Source organism: Epinephelus fuscoguttatus, linkage group LG11 (assembly GCF_011397635.1).
Source record: "Epinephelus fuscoguttatus linkage group LG11, E.fuscoguttatus.final_Chr_v1".
NCBI lineage: Eukaryota > Metazoa > Chordata > Actinopteri > Perciformes > Serranidae > Epinephelus > Epinephelus fuscoguttatus.
Genome location: NC_064762.1, coordinates 31,170,824 through 31,188,024, shown reverse-complemented (window position 1 = coordinate 31,188,024; position 17,201 = coordinate 31,170,824). Strand labels below are relative to the sequence as shown.

General features: G+C 40.7%; 1 protein-coding gene across 7 annotated transcripts in view; it reads left to right on the top strand.

The window, feature by feature from the left end:
- The window catches only part of myt1la (myelin transcription factor 1-like, a), a 78,117-nt gene that overhangs the window by 45,900 nt on the left and 15,016 nt on the right, over positions 1-17,201 (top strand). For 4 of the 7 annotated variants that reach the window (XM_049590558.1, XM_049590561.1, XM_049590563.1 and 1 more), the window contains 9 exons: positions 278-908; positions 2,123-2,538; positions 4,295-4,429; positions 7,078-7,168; positions 9,663-9,773; positions 11,194-11,414; positions 13,199-13,491; positions 14,046-14,063; positions 14,391-14,615. In XM_049590558.1, the coding sequence (XP_049446515.1) occupies positions 278-908; positions 2,123-2,538; positions 4,295-4,429; positions 7,078-7,168; positions 9,663-9,773; positions 11,194-11,414; positions 13,199-13,491; positions 14,046-14,063; positions 14,391-14,615 (2,141 nt within the window). The remainder of the gene's footprint in view (positions 1-277; positions 909-2,122; positions 2,539-4,294; positions 4,430-7,077; positions 7,169-9,662; positions 9,774-11,193; positions 11,415-13,198; positions 13,492-14,045; positions 14,064-14,390; positions 14,616-17,201) is intronic. The other 3 variants (XM_049590562.1, XM_049590560.1, XM_049590559.1) reach the window with 2 other exon arrangements.

The following is a 17,201-nucleotide window of genomic DNA, read 5'->3' as shown; positions in this document are numbered from 1 at the left end:
AACTGGGTTCATCAGCATTGCTGAGTTTATTAGAGGCTGTATGAGCTTCATTTCCTTTTCATCTGCAGGATTTTTATTCTATAAACGAACAGATAGTTACATTATCTACAAAATGAATCCATTTTCTCTTTTATTTTTGACCAATTACCTTCTGTTTATGTTGTTTAGAGGGAAAAATACTGAGTGAAATTGTACTGATAGCTGGCTGTGATTTGAGATGGGTTTTGTGTTTAGATGTGAAGCCTGAGAGGTTTGTTTTTTTTTTCTTTCCTGACAGTAGAGAACCACTACAAACCCAGTGGACAATCAAAGCTCATTCCAATTCAGAAGGACGACAACAACAACAACAGCTGCACCATCAGTGCCGGTAACGGCACCGGAGAGGAGTACGAGAACTACGACGAGCTTGTTGCCAAGTCACTCCTCAATCTAGGGAAGATCGCAGAAGACGCCGCCTACCAGGCCATGACCGAGTCTGAGATGAACAGCAACTCTTCCAACAGTGCCGGAGAAGATGACGACGATGAGGAGTATGATGGCAGCAATCATGGCGACCGGAAGGGCGAACTCAGCGTGGACCTGGACAGCGATGTAGTCAGGGAGACAGTGGATTCTCTGAAGCTCCTGGCGCAGGGACATGGTGCCATGCTGCCTGAGGACGGCTACGCAGAAGGCGCTATGGTGGACGATGTTGGCCACGCTAACGGGCGGCCTGGTTTGGGGCCTAGAGGTCAGGCGGAGGAGAGCGAGGAGGAGGTGTGTCTCAGCAGTCTGGAGTGTCTGAGGAACCAATGCTTCGATCTGGCTCGGAAACTGAGCGAGACACAGACATGTGATCGACCCGTCCACCACGTCCTCCATCACCAACTCCAAATCCCAACAGACCATCAGGTGCATCACCTGAACAGGTACGTCATCTCTAAAGTCTTTTGATCATGTTTTTGTTTATTCCAAATATTCATATTTTATCCACTTTTGTGTCATATTAAAGGCTCTGCAGGTAGATTAGAGTATTCTTTATACTAATGACCCATATTAGCATAATTACCACTGACATTTCTACTGTGACTCAATGGGCTGGCTTTGAAGCGAGTTGAAGGGTGGGTGCAGGGGGAGAGACATGAGGCAATGGTGAGATAGTGAGATGAAAGAGACAGGTGCATAACAGTGGTCTACTAAAAACAACAGGATGTTAGTTACTGTGTGACACAGACCCCTTATCAACACTGTCAACAGCTGTGACACAGCTCGTAGAGGCAATTAAAATACTTACAAACCATAGCAACCTGAAAAAAAGAATGTCCCAGAGTTTGCCTGAGAATCACCACGTTTTTAAGTTCTCTTCAGTATCAAAGTAATCCAGTGAAAGCTGTCTGAGCATCCATGGGTACACTGCAAACAGGAACTGCTAATGGGTAATTCAGCATACTTAAAATGGTACCAATTTGCCAAAAATTTAAACAAGTCTAGGCTAAAAAAGTCCCTGAAGTTGTAGCCCACACCTAACTGATTCCATGGCAACATTTTAATTTGTTGGTTGCATTGGTTTGCCTCTTTCTTCATGTCCGGACATATCAGATTTTACAAGATCATATTTAGGATTTCCAAGAGCCTTATACCGCCACAGTTATCAACAGCATATTTGTGAAAAATCTTAGTTTTGATGTAAATTCTAAAAGTGAAAATTCAGTTTTTATGTAACTATTTTTGCTGGAGGGCCAGATCTGGCCTACGGGTCAACTATTGATTTAATCGAACAAAAGAAGGTATGAGCTTTTTGCATCACAAATTGACAGTAATTTCAGACTACACACCAAGTGTTGCCTTACATCAAACTGCACTGAACCTCTATTAGTGGCTGGGTGGAACAGGAACTCCAAACATTATCTGGTTTCCTGGGTAAACCATTATGCCTCCAGGCTCTGAGAACAGATTTGGACCTCTTCTAACTTACTACTCAAGCTCAGTCTTAAATGCTATATCTGAAACGTCTTCAAGAAACTGTCCAGTTGTCTAAGATATAGCACTTAAGACTACCATGACCTGGATGATGGAGAATCTTCACCACAATTTTCCAGTATTTTGTCACTGTTGGTATTTTCTTGTCCTACTTACGGCTCAGGTACGACAGCTGCCAGCAGGGCGACCAGGACGAGAACAGGTCTCTGGAACGCAACTACTCCGACATGGTGAACCTGATGAAGCTAGAGGAGCAGCTGAGCCCAGGGTCCAGAGGTTATCCAACCAGCTGCAGCCAGGAGGGTGATGAGGACACCACATCTGTGGCCTCCGATCGCTCGGACGAGACTTTCGACATGGCCAAAGGAAACCTGTCGCTGCTGGAGAAGGCCATCGCCTTGGAATCAGAGAGGGCGAAGGTCATGAGGGACCGTATGGCCCCAGAGCACTCGTTGCCCCGTCGGGATCACCATCATCATCGAGGTCACGGTGAGCATAGCTCAAGGCTGAGCTGCACCGGCGAGGAGCGCAAGTCCAGGATGCACCATGACGGGTTGAAGAGGGCGTACTACCCTAAAGGTAGGCAGTAAAAACCCACACACTGACCCTGACTGTGTCATCATTGATTTGTGTTCAGCAAGGTTGTCAGTCATATATGTTGATTCTCGATGTTTGTTCATTCTAAACACTGTTGGAAAATGTTGGTATATCACATATTGAGTTATAGACGTGTTGTGTTTTGTGTTCATGAGGAGTTTTGTCTACATTGTATCCCTATCTACGTGGTTGTACACTCAGATATTTTACATCTGTGAAAGAGAAACTATTGTCTGGGAGGTTTTTTTTCATGCCAGGACTATTTTTACCTCGACTGCTGGACTTCCAGAGGCAAATTTAGTTCAGTCAGTCAGTCAGTGTGTGTACTCTACAATATTAAACTGCATCACTATTTACAGCACCTGAACAAAATCATTTCATAACGATTCTAAGAGAAATGTGTTACAGTAAAATTAAGTAATAAGCAATCTCTGAAACTACAGAACCTTCAAACAAGTCACACTGCAAGATGATAAAAACAATAAAACAATGTTTGTTCTCTACAACAAATATTCCTAAAAACGGCACTCACAAAGTCATCATCTCATCATGTTTCCTCTCCAAATTCTGCCAATTTCACATCACCTCTTTGCATCATGTTTGACCTGCAACTGCTTTTACTCCAAAAATCTGACCCCAGGTCAGCAAAGGAGGAAGTTTATCTTGTCTGCCTGACTTATTGTAATCCTCAGCACTGCAGCAGCCAGAGGCTATCACTGCTGTAGCAGGGAAAAAAAGACACATAACTGTAACTTTAATGTCTGTCTTTTTCCCCCCTGATTTGAACATTTCTGTGCACACTGAATGAGTTTTCTGACCCCTGGGCTCTTGGAACCTGTTAAAATCCCATTGTGTTATTCCAGAAATGTTGTACATGGCCGCCGATGAGATAATGGGCGCTCATTTTCAGCATTCAGGACCAACACAGTTTTTTGTTGTTTTTTTCCACAGATGCATGGTTTTCCTCTGACAGCAGCTTATGTTGTTAAAATAGGCCGGTGTGGGAACATCAGACGACCGACTTGTCAGGCATGAGTAATGGCAATCTGCACGGCCCGTTAGGAGAGCAAATCCATCTGTGGGACGCTATCTGCGGCCTATTTCTCTAAATCCACTCAAATACAACCCCACTGCTGCTGGGAGGGAGCCGGAGCTGTGCGGTTATCAGCCACACAACAGGCTCAGATTGGCTTCAGACTGCTTCATTAGCACACAGGATACCTTTGTCAGCCCACAGGAAGTTTTTATTAGTCCGCAGGAAAGCTTCAAGATCAAGAATCTCACCAAGGACATTAGATTCGGGCCAATTCCAGGTGTCAATCTCTGGCTCAAAGCTGACCTGAGTTCCGCTAACTTGAGCTAATTCTCAGCCCAACTGACCAAAACCTGCGCCCCTTAAACTGTAGCCTGCCATTTTGTTTCACTTTATTCATTTAGCCTTATTTTGTGGTCATGTTCACTGATTTCTTGTTGGTAATTTCTTTTTTAGCTTGTGATGTATTCATCCTAGAAAAAAGGTCATCTTCAGTTGACACAACAGCTGCAGTAGTAGCAGAAATATGCCAATTTAAGAGCTGTCATTTCAACAAACAACAACTTGTACAACTGTGTCATTATTTTCTGTGCTTGTCGCCATTTTTCAATTATGATCATGAGTGGGAACAACATCAGACCTAGCCGACTGTGCCGACACTTGACCTTTTGACTCAACACCACCTCATCTCTCTATCCTTTGCAGACTCTTCCAGGGGGGAGAAGAAGGAGAGCAAGTGTCCGACGCCGGGCTGTGACGGGACTGGACATGTGACGGGTCTGTACCCACACCACCGCAGCCTGTCTGGGTGTCCTCACAAAGACAGAGTCCCGCCTGAAAGTAGGTCCTACTGCCTGGATGTTATGCTGCACTGAAAAAACACCCAGCTCAAAATAATAACAGTCTGACAAGTCATTTCAGCTAACTTAGTAGTAGTAGTAGTAGCATTTTAGCTAGCTTATCATTTCTCACAGGTAGAGCTGCTTGAGGCCACAAATGATGTTATTATTTGAGTTAAACCTCAGCTGGGGAAATAAGGATCCCCAAATGTGCTCTAGTTAGCGAAATTTGGGTAAATGCCAAAATTAAATGTCAAAGAAGGAACTCTGGTGTAATAAAACAATTAGCATTACAAAATAAAGTATGAAGTTTAGCAGGCTAGTGAACAATAATACTGTATAACCACTAGACTGAACTTTAGGGGTAAGCTAGGCTAATTAGCTAAGTTAAATTGCCTTGGCTAGTTAGCTTGCTTCCGTGGTTTTGGCTATAACATTGTTTCTTTCTCTTTAATTTGTCATATTTCAGCTTAATGGGTCTCACTGGGTCTAATGCTGCATTCACATGATATTGTTCAGACTGTAGCTAATTAAGCTGCTGAAAGGGAATAACTTTCCCTTTTCCTAGTTATAGTAAAGATCTGGAGGTATTTGGTTTTTCTAGCTATGATATTTACCATTTACTGAAAACACAATATAGAACTGTCGACAAATCCGAGGTAAAATGTCTGTGTAACAACCAACCGCTTGCAGTTACATTAACTTCAGCTAGGCCTAATTAAAAGGTGATTAACACAAATAAGAAATAACACAACAAAGTAGCTAATTTTGGCTCTTTATGTGGTGTGACTACAAGTGTAGCAAAGAGAATTACTACCATATGTTGGAATAATGCAATGTTACTCATCCAGGAAATCACAGTCCTTTAGCTTCAACATCTGAGGTTTAACTTACAATAAATCCGATTATTTTTGCCTCTGAGAAATGTTTGTAGATCTGAAACTTCTTTTTTTTAACCTTGAAACAAATAAATTACTTCCCAACCTCATTACATAACAGTATTCAAAAATAACAGTCAACAGCTACACCACAGTGCTAGATCATGACACCTGCTCCATGATCCAAAACTCACTCACTGTCTTATTTCAAAATTTAAGTTAATTTAGTGGTCAGACCAGGATAATATCACCTGATTTCAGAAAACTTTTAAAACTAAATTCCCATTGTACAAAATTGGTATCTTCTCAACATGTAGATATTTATAGATTAAGATTTAAAGAATTAACTCAGACTTCAAATGACTTGTTTGATGGACTGTGTCGCAGTGAAAGTTGGACAGTTTTTGGCATGTTAGCTGTCCGCCATCATGCATTCGTCCTGCATGACTCTGCTTTGTGTTTTGTTGTGTTGGGAGTGTTTTATAGATATGCTGCATTTGACTTGGTAAAAGCTACAAATGGAGCTGAGGATGTATTGCTCATCCATATCGAAATAATTACCAGTGTCATAAATGAGAATTTAATCATGTGTGAAAAAGCACATTTAAACTACTGGTGGTTTTATTTTAGTGTTGAAGTGAAGATTTCATTGTTTCTGTGCAGTCTTCATAGTGTGAAAGCGTTGGTTGTTGTATAGTATGTTTACAGTGGCACAATCAAGAAGGTTTTTCTTTTTTTTTTTTGCTTTAGTTTTCGTGTCCTCCTTTACTTTCTTTTCTTCCTCCTCATCACACCTGCCTGATGTCTGGTTTTGGTATCTGTGTTGCTGATGTAACGTGAACAGCATGAACGATCAGTTTCATTTCACCTGCTGGCTACAAAAATCTCACAAACCAACCTGCATGAAAACACCTCCGAACATCTGAACCTGCTTTAATCACACATACTAAAGTTACAGGTTATGTGTGATATTAGATTAGATAAAACTTAAGTCAGCTTGGTGGCACTATCTTGGTGTTGCACTTGCAAAATGTAACAATATAAAGAAGACCAGAACAGAATACAAATTAATATTACTACAACTGAGAAAAATTATGGAGAATAACCCTAACCTGTATAAAGGTAAAGTCTTGGTGTAGAGACATGCAAGCTGAACTTACACTGTAGATGGATACACACCATGTAAACCATTGTTGCAACCCAATACTTAGTTCTCATGATGCAAAATCATAAACCCTTGTATTTTTATCACCGCACTCGTTGTTCCTTTACCATCTGCAGAGTCATCAGCAGATTTTAACAGTGCATGACAAACTTTTGCTTCCAGTATGTTCTCGTCTCATGAAATTTCATGAAAATGAGCCCAGTGATCAAAATGCAAATGAGACTTGTGTTTCCCCAGCAGGAAAGGATTACACGGAGAAGACATGACTAGAAACAGAAAGAGACATTTACCTCCAACTTAAATTGTTTTTGCAACTTGTTAAAGTAGTTTTCACTAAATGAACAGTTGTGTGTTCATTTTCTGCCATTGACATGTAATTCTTTCATGCTGGAGTTTGTCACAACACTGACTCTTTGTTGCAGCATTCATGCTCATTTTGGAAAATTTTAGTGGCCCACTGTCGTGTCAGTCGTGCATCTATAATCTGTCGTGCCAGTTGTGCAGCTGAAATCTGTGCATGCCTAACCGTCGCAGCTGAACGCCCGGTAACTCTCCTGTCTGCTCCTAACCCTCGCTGTCTTTCTCACCTTTTCCTGTCTGTCAAAGTCCTTGCCATGTATGAGAATGTTTTAAAGTGCCCCACTCCTGGCTGCTCTGGACGGGGTCATGTCAATAGCAACAGGAACTCGCATCGCAGGTGAGTGAGTGAGTGGCCTTCAGCTGGGCCGCTGAATACACCGCCGACATGTGAATGTGGCAGATTTACAGCACAGACAATGTCAGCTTGTGTGTTGTTTTATAGAGAACATTAAAAGGGGGTCATTTCAGTGCTGCCTCAAGTTTAGTCTTAATGAGAAAATTCAGTCAAGTCAGTTGTGAGTCTTTCAGGCTCTGAATGCTGACCATTAAATGACAGAGCATTTGGATATTTTTGTTTAAAGCTGTTAAAAGTGTTTTTCTAGGTGGAACATGAGCATTATCATGAGTTCATTCGTAAAATCTAAAGTCTCATGTAAGTCAAGTCTATCAAAAACCAAGAGGAACTGCTCACAGGAAGTCTTGTGGGTGTTTTTTACCCACTAAAGGTACAGTTTTTGTCCCAAAAAGAGCTATTGGCCACAGACTTACAGAGGATTATCTCAACCCTGATACCAAAAATTGTCACATTCTCTTTCGTAGAAAATTATCTCTGTTTCTGCCGCCTTCATGCAGACATGCTGGAACATTCCCAGGTTTGGATGTGTGTGGGAAAGGGGCTTAAAACGTTTTATGTTTTAAATGTTGCCATGTTTGAGTTGAAGGTGTGTCTGCGTCACAGCAGCAGTTCAGCTGTTTAACAGGCAGAGCAGAGCATGACATACAGGCAGTGAATGCACACACACACACACACACACACACACGCACACATGCTTACACACATGCATTTTTTTGAATTATGTAAAGTGATTAGGATTCACACTCATTTTCTCACACATACGTAGAGCCTCAATTCACAGACATACACACTATCTTATGCACACACTCTGACTGGAACACACTCTTTCGCACGCGCGCACACACACACACACGCACACAGACACTTACAAATTAGCTCACAGACAGCAGCACACGTGCGCTGGCAGACAGAGAAGCACACACACACACACACACACACACACACACACACACACACACACACTCGCTCAGACGTGGCTGCAGGGTGTGTTATGTAGCACAGCTCCGCTGGGAGAGGAAACAAAGCACTAGCTAGCTAGCTTAGCTACTGTTAGCTACCAGCTCACATAGCTTTCATGTCTGGCAGTCACCATGGAAACGCCTTCATAGCAGCACTAGCAGCAGCCGCCGTGCTGATCTGTCACACACTCCTCACACACTCCTATCATCCTTAAAAATGTGTGCGTGCTTGTGTGTGTGTGTGTGTGTGTGTGTGTGTGTGTGTGTATTGGTAATAACAGTATTTCATTCCCTCTGTGTATGAAGTGATTAGAAATTGCCCGGAGTGACAGACAGAGGGAGAAGCAGGAAGTTTTAGTTTTGAATACAAAGTGTGTTTCAGGCAATCGACTTCTCTTTTACCCCAAATTCACATCAGAATAACCCCGTCAGCAACTCGGAAATGACTGCCTGTCCAGTCAACACCAACTTTATTTAGGACAAACTGTCTTCACCAGAAATACCATGATACCATCAGACTGTTTGGTGGACAAAATGAGTTTTCATTAGCTAAACCAACAGATATGTACACGTCAGCCTACGTTAACAGGACTATTTCTATTCTCACTTTTGACTTGTATTTTACTTTTTTGTTTAAAAGGAATGCACTTACAATTGTTGGCAACTTCCAGCCTTTGTTCTTGTGGAGGTTGAATGAAACCATGTTAATTAGGGCCAACACAGCTGCTACAGTAAATAAGTGTAATGTACTCTATTTAAACAATCACTGCAGATATAACAGCTGATGGAAAGTAGTAGATTTGTGTCATCTGCATAGCTGCCTGCGGGGTTACACTTGACTGTAGACAGAAAAAAAAAATTGAACTTGATACAAATTTAGAGAGTGTTGCTTACTTATGCTCGTCTTTGGGAGTTGGTGTGAAGTAACACATTTGTCCCTCGAGAAAACAGTGTTTGTTTGGAGCAGTCTTCACTGCTTTTTGCTTACAGCTGTCTGTCAACCAGTCAGTAAACAGTAGTCAGTAAAATGGTAAACTAGTACCAAACTGGTTAGGTACAGTTTGAACAGTCACTGTACCAGTAAGCCAGTATATAACCAGGCAGTCAGAGAACCAGTAAACCAGTCCGTTCGTTAATGAGTCAGCAACAATTCTGTTGCGTGAATTCATCAGTGCTGTGAAATTTATAAAGCAGTCAGACAGTTAGTGCAGAACAGCCCACTAGTTGACCAGTTAGTCAGCTAGAAAACCAGTTTAACCCTCAGCTTGTAAACCAGTTAGTCAGTGCATCAGTCACGAGCCATCAGTCAGTAAACCCGTAATGCAGTCATCATGAAGTAGGCCATATTAAATCCATAATTCATATTGAACTGCTGTTACTGACAGCTGAACCACTCTTCATTCAGAGCCAGATGCTGTGTGTGTGTGTGTGTGTGTGTGTGTGTGTGTACAGTACAGTATGTAACCAGGCCGTGTGCTTTCTCCCCCCCTCCTCCATCCTCACGCTTCCTCCTCCAGTCTGTCCGGCTGTCCCATTGCTGCCGCAGAGAAGATGGCGAAGGTCCACGAGAAGAGCCTCCCGACTGACAGCGGCAGTAAGACCAATCAGACATCAGACCGTGTCCTCAGGTACCTCCCACTTAGAGAGTTAGATGGACATTTATATAACGTGTTTTAATAAAAATTATCTGCTTTGTCATTAAGCGTACAGTTAATTGCCATGTATTATTGAGGGATGCTGAATGGTGCATTCAGATTTGAACATGTACCATAATTACAAAGCCTACCTTGTCTTATTTCTTTTTGGTTTGGGAAACAGCTATGGAGTACATTTACCATACTCAGTTAAATCAGGGATGCCGAATGGTGCTCATTCTTAATCGTGCTGAATCCCTACAATTGCAGCTACAGATAATGTCAATCTTATTTACATGGGGAAAAACTGTAAAAAAACAAAACAAAACAAAACAAAACAAAAACAGTCCAGTTATCCTCTCAAAAAGCTCCATAAGACAAGTAGGCTTTAGCAAGTGTCTAAAGGTTATTGTGTGTCTTGTAAATAGGGATGTCAAATAGTGCAGTGAAGTCACCAGCACATTAAAATGTTCCTTTTCTGTGCTGTCCTTAAAGCCAACATGGATTCTGAAACAGCTTTCAGACATATGTGCAGCCAGTTCTGGTGCACTGTGGATGCCAAATAGTACTGTGAAAACTGAAGATGTCTTAGATCAGGGATGCCAAATAGCTAGTAGATAACCAGCATAGAAAACAAATTAACTGTCCTTGTTGATTGTCTCCTAAGATGTGGAAGCAGACTGAATATGTTTTCTGAGTATATTGGTCAATGCAGCTTAACTTCCAACTGTCATATGTTAATTAGGGATGCCAAATAGGACATTGAAATGTAAGCATAAGCCATAAATACAGCACATCCCTTGGTTTGTTCATTGCAATTTTGGATGGGAAAATATCAGTAGATTATATTTAACAATGTTACCTAAATCAGGTATGCTAAATGGTGTAGTAAATGCAGCAAATTCTTCACACTTGTGATGGTGGGAAGCAGCTGTAGGTCATACTAACCTTAATTGACTGGGGAAGAAAAATAGTGCAGTAACAACCCAACCTCTTAGAAATATTCACAAGACAAAAAGGCTTTGGAACATATCTTTAGACTCCATTTTCTTGTCTCTCAAATGAAGGATGCTAAATGGTTTCCTATTTCCTGAGATTCCTGGAACCATGTTTTGATTATATTTACATATTTCACAGATAGCAGGCATGTCAAATAATGCAAAGAAAGTAGCAGTATGCAGACATTCTCCTCCTGAGCCAGTGTGTTTTGTTATGCAGGTAAACCGCTAATTAGTATTATTAAGGGATGCTGAATGGTGCAGTCAGATTTCCAGCATACATTATGAACCCACAGTCTACGTTATCTTGTTGATTGTCACCTTGGCTTTGGGAGACATGTCAATTATATTAACACATAATGCTTATATCAGGGATGCTGAATGGTGCAGAGAATTCCCTTATGGTTGCCTTTCAGGCCAATGTGTTTCGTCAAGCAGCTGGAGATTCCTCAGTATGGCTACAAAAATAACGTTCCCACCAGCACGCCACGATCCAATCTGGCCAAGGAGCTGGAAAAATACTCCAAGACCAGCTACGACTACGGTGGCTACGACAGTCAGCATGGCAGCTATGGAAAGAGAGGCCCGTCGACCAAATCCCACCACGGGCGAGACACCTCCCCAAAGGGATACGATGGTAAGAAAAATGAACGCACATCAACACGATGATCGAATTCTAAATCGTCTGTCTCACAGTCTGGGGATGTGCCATCATTTATCATTTATGTCATTTATTTGTCTCCTTTGTTCAGAGGAGGTGTGGTGTTCTTGTTTTTCTTTTTTTTGGCTTGCTGGTGGAAAGAAATATGTCACAGTGGGTGGCAACAACACAGATGCTGCATCTACAGTACAATGCTGGAATTTAAATAAGTTAGAAGAAGAATAACAAGTAGTAACAAGAAGAAGCAGGTGTCACAGCGTCATTATTTATCTGAAAAATCTGCTACAGTCAGTCTAAATCCAATTTATGTTTTTGGATATGTTGAATTCTCCACCCCTGGCAAACATAAAAAACATTTATTTAAAATCATGGTGCTTTTATTCGTAATTTTTCTTATAAATTCAAAATGAGCAAAAAAACACCAGGTGGACTGAAATAGATTTACTATCAGTCCTTTGTCTCAGTTTTAGGGAATAAAACCACTATGAAGGATTTCTATTCATTTTCCTATTCTAGCAAGAACATTTTGTACTTGACGACAAAAGCTTGATAACACACACACACACACACACACACACACACACACTCAGCACTCAGTGTATTCTCTTTGTTATAGCGCTGAAAACGCCGGTGTTTTCCGCCTCTCCACATGGCTAGAGTGAAAGCAGAGCAGAGTTATGGAAATGCCAAGCCAAGAGCCTGCCTCCTCTGAGCAGTGGATGGAGGGATGGAGGAAGGGAGGAGGTGCAGATGGAGGGATTGTGAAACAGGAGAGAGATAATGGAGGCGAGCCCTGTTCCTTTGGCTGGGAGCCATTAGTGAGACGCAGGCAAGAGGGAGGTTTTTTAGACGAGGTGTCTGCGCTCCCCTCTCCGTCACGACTCCCTCCCTCCTTTCCAACATCCTTCCCTCCATCAGCATCACTCCAGCCTGCCGAGCCCCGATTCACCATCGCACCAGCATACAATCGCTGTGGCTTTCTCCCTTGTTCTTTGTCCCTACAGCTGCCTCTCTTTTTACCTCCGCCTGTCATATTTTGACTCTCTGTGTGTCTCTTCTTGCCTGGTGTTATTCTATATTCTTACTGTTGTCAACAAATCCCATGAAAAGAGCAAAACCAACAATGTGTTTGTCCATCTCTCAGTACTTTCCGACTTCTCTACCACTGTCTGTGGCTCCAGGCCCATTCGCTCCTACTGAAGACTTAAATCCTCATACATGTAGCTTTAATATGTAGTCCAGAATTTCCAAAAACAGGTGGTCATTGTAGTTTTTAGGAAATGTCACTCAAACAGGAGGAAAGAGTGAATTTGTTGGGAACTATTTTCAGTGGCGGATTAATCCACATTTGGTGCTCTTGTGAGTATCTGAGGCAGCAGGATGGTGCATGTGGAACTGAGTCAAAATAAACTACAGTGTGTGTGTCCATGGTAATGAAGGAACATGTCACCCAGTGCAACAGTGCGGCTCATTGATGTGTTTTTAATAGTTTTTGGATAACAGTGGAGCTCTATGGCACAGAGGAAGAAGATATATCAGGCTTTCATACACACTTGAAACTCAGTAGTTGATACATTCACTGTTGGTTTGGGTCTGAATACAGAATATCACCATTCTGTCTCTCGTTGCCTTCATCAGTCTAGTTTTTAAATACAACAGAACCTCTTTCTGTAATTTTTCATCCATCTGCTGCACACTTTGGCCAAAAGCCAGCACCAGTCAAACAAATAAACCATACGTGTGTGCGCGCCTCCCCATAGCCAAACGCTACTGTAAGACGTCAAGCCCGGCCAGCAGTACGACCAGCAGCTACGCTCCCAGCAGCAGCAGCAGCCTAAGCTGTGGAGGAGGAGGAGGAGGTGGCGGAGGAGGAGGTGGTGGAGGAGGAGGAGGAGGAAGCAGCGCCAGCAGCACCTGCAGTAAGAGCAGCTTCGACTACACCCACGACATGGAGGCGGCCCACATGGCGGCCACGGCCATCCTCAACCTGTCGACAAGGTGCAGGGAGCTCCCGCACGCTCTGGGAGGGAAACCCCAGGACCTGCTGACACAGGTAGTCTGAGGCGGTGTGCACAAACATGTCTGCCTTCACACACCACAGTTACACAAGAGCATGAAACAATAAACATTATATTACTATCAGAACATTATTTTGATATGTGCAAGAAATACTATATATAAGATATCAAATAAAGTTTGACTCATGTTCATCATGGTGAGTTTTTATAGGATAATTCATATTTATTACAACTGTAGTCTTCGTTTTGTTCTATCAGCAATAACATTGTACCCACCAAGGTAACTGTTAAGATTTGAGAACATGGTGAAATCACTTAAAAGAAGTCAGACAGGTGAAGAAACTCGAGCAGTGATTATTAAATGTTACCAAACTGTCTGTTTTAAACGTCCATCACAGTTACAGACTCATCTCTACGGTCAACTTTGACCTGCTGTACTTAGCATACTTGTTTGCACACAGTTCTGCTCAGCAACGAGAGATTATGGCTAACATTTAAAGTGTACTTACTTGCTGTTTTACCTCTAAATAAAGTATCTTAGATAATCTGGATAAACCTCTCTTTTTCCCCATGTTTTCCGTGTTTCTAGATCTCAGCAGTCAACTTGGTGAGTACAATGTTATTATTACTGACAAAAATGATGGACAACACCATGAAAAAAGGGCCCAAGTCGCAATAAAATGAGGGTTAAGGGTGATTTCATGTAGGAGTTAATCTAAATCTGGGATCAGTTCAGATGACGCTTTGGCAATATGAACACCTTTTTGTGACCCAGACATGGTCCAGGTACTCTGAGACTACTTAAAGTCAATCTTGGACATGAAAGCCAGACCAATTTTGACATTTAAGGCAGATACTGACCCTCAGGATTGTCACCAACCACTGTTAATTGTTTACTGCTACACAAGTGATTGTCTGCCTCTCTTTCCATCAGAGCCCTGTTGGCGACATGGACGACAGCGGTGCTGTGGATGTTGCGGGACAGCCCGGCGGTCCAGAGGGCAGCGGGACGGTGTTAACCCCCCTGCAGCCGATGTCGCCCCAGCGGCAGGCTCTTCTCAGCAGTCGCTGCTACCAGCTGAGCGACACCGACTGCTGGGACCTGCCAGTTGACTACACCAAGATCAAACGGCTGGGGGATGAGCAGGACCACAAAGAGGTAACGGGAAGGTCTATGTCATAGAAACGACATCATGCTATTTATAGTTCAAAGTTTACAGGCATCATATTGACAAAAGGCACTGCAGATCAGTCAGTGAGTTTTGTAGATGAGCTGATTTAAACCGACACATTTTAATGGATTCTTGGGGTGATCTCTGTACAATAGCTTCAGTTCAAACTATTCTAAAGTTCAGTGATGTGGAGGCAGAGAGAATAAAATCACTTAACTCTGAACCTTAAAGCCACCCTAAACTTTTCATGGGAAGATGAATGTAAGGTAGGCATTGAATAAGTGACATGAAAATGTAAAAATGGAATCAATTTTAGACCAAATTGAAGCTTTAAATGCTGCTCATGCTCCACGCTCTGCCCTTATAGTTATGATTAAAGGCTTTAAGCACCTAATTTAATATTTAGGCAGCCTGTCCCCTAATCATGCCAAGTAAGGATAATTTGAAGCATGAAATTGAGAGATTTAAGGAACCCAGAGTTTATATTAAAGGGTGCGCGCATAGATTAAGAGATGATTACGCTTTATAAGCTATTTAAAGGGATGCTTGTCCCCTGGTGCATAGCAGAAAAGCGCGACGGAGAAGTTGTGGACTTATTTTGCGAGGGCGTAGTTCTGGTTGCTAGTACGCATAATTTTTGCATCACTTTACATACATAAGAGGGAATTTTGTGAGTTTGGAAAGGTCCAGTGTGTGTATGTGTGTGTATGTACAACTTCACTAACCAAAGGCATGGAGACCACACAGAACGACAGTGCTTGCCAAAGTTGTACATCACAGCGCAGTTATTGTTGTTATTCCTCACCCTGGAGCCGCTACATAGACGTAGTTCAGCACTGCAAATAATAAGGAAAGGCCAAAGACAAAGACGGTGCTGTAGGGGCTTGTTTTACTCTCAAGGAAATAGAATATTGTTGAGTTTTATTAACTATGATATAGAAAAAGAAAAGGTGCCACAGCCGTTGCAAAGAGGTAGTTTAAATGTTCTAAGTGACAGAAGATAACCCTAATCAGAGCAGGATACGTATTCATTAAACTTGTGACAATTACACATAAGAGTGCTTTAAAAAAACAAATTCTTTGACTATAGAGGAGAATAAGAGACATTTTAAAGCAACTTAATTTATTAACAGCAAAGTGTTAACCCTAGAGAGTTAGGGAGAAAATTCAAAAAGTCATTATTTTAAGATACAAAGTCATTGATAAAGAAAGTTTTCATTGTTTTGAGACACTTTGTTATTATGATTTTATGACAATATTTAGAAATATGAAGTCATTATTTTAAGATACTTAGTCATTATTTTAAGATACTAAGTCATTATTTAGAGATACTTAGTCATTATTTTAAGATACTAAGTCATTATTTAGAGATACCAAGTCATTATTTTAAGATACTTAGTCATTATTTAGAGATACTAAGTCATTATTATAAGATACTAAGTCATTATTTAGAGATACTAAGTCATTATTTAGAGATACCAAGTCATTATTTTAAGATACTTAGTAATTATTTAGAGATACTAAGTCATTATTTTAAGATACTTAGTCATTATTTAGAGATACTAAGTCATTATTTTAAGATACTAAGACATTATTTTAAGATACTTAGTCATTATTTAGAGATACCAAGTCATTATTTTAAGATACTTAGTAATTATTTAGAGATACTAAGTCATTATTTTAAGATACTTAGTCATTATTTAGAGATACTAAGTCATTATTTTAAGATACTAAGACATTATTTTAAGATACTTAGTCATTATTTTAAGATACTAAGTCATTATTTAGAGATACCAAGTCATTATTTTAAGATACTTAGTCATTATTTAGAGATACTAAGTCATTATTATAAGATACTAAGTCATTACTTAGAGATACTAAGTCATTATTTAGAGATACCAAGTCATTATTTTAAGATACTTAGTAATTATTTAGAGATACTAAGTCATTATTATAAGATACTAAGTCATTATTTAGAGATACTAAGTCATTATTTTAAGATACTAAGACATTATTTTAAGATACTTAGTCATTATTTTAAGATACTAAGTCATTATTTAGAGATACCAAGTCATTATTTTAAGATACTTAGTCATTATTTAGAGATACTAAGTCATTATTTAGAGATACTATGTAATTATTTTGCAAAAGTTTCTCATTATAATGCCTTAGTTCTTCATCACAATGGTGAAAATGGGCTTCCATACAGAAGCCTACATTGGCCCCTCTTTAAAAAAATATTTTTGTAGCCTACACTGTGATGTTATTTTGAATTAAAAAAAAAGAAAAGAAAAAACATATGGGATTGTATTAAGTTTTGAATATGTAAATCCAACATGTAGACAAGTTATACTCTAGGACCACACTGACAGGTGCAGACTGTGAAGATGCATGAAAAGTGATTGCAAACTCAACCCATGCCAGCTTTAGGTTTGTGCTGCTAATTATGCTAATAGTAGATCCGCCTTACTCTGAATTACACATGTATATTTTAATAACATTTTGTGCAATCACTTCAAAACTTTTGATTAAATTCAAAATAAATGTGATAGATAACATGTATTCTGTAAGTG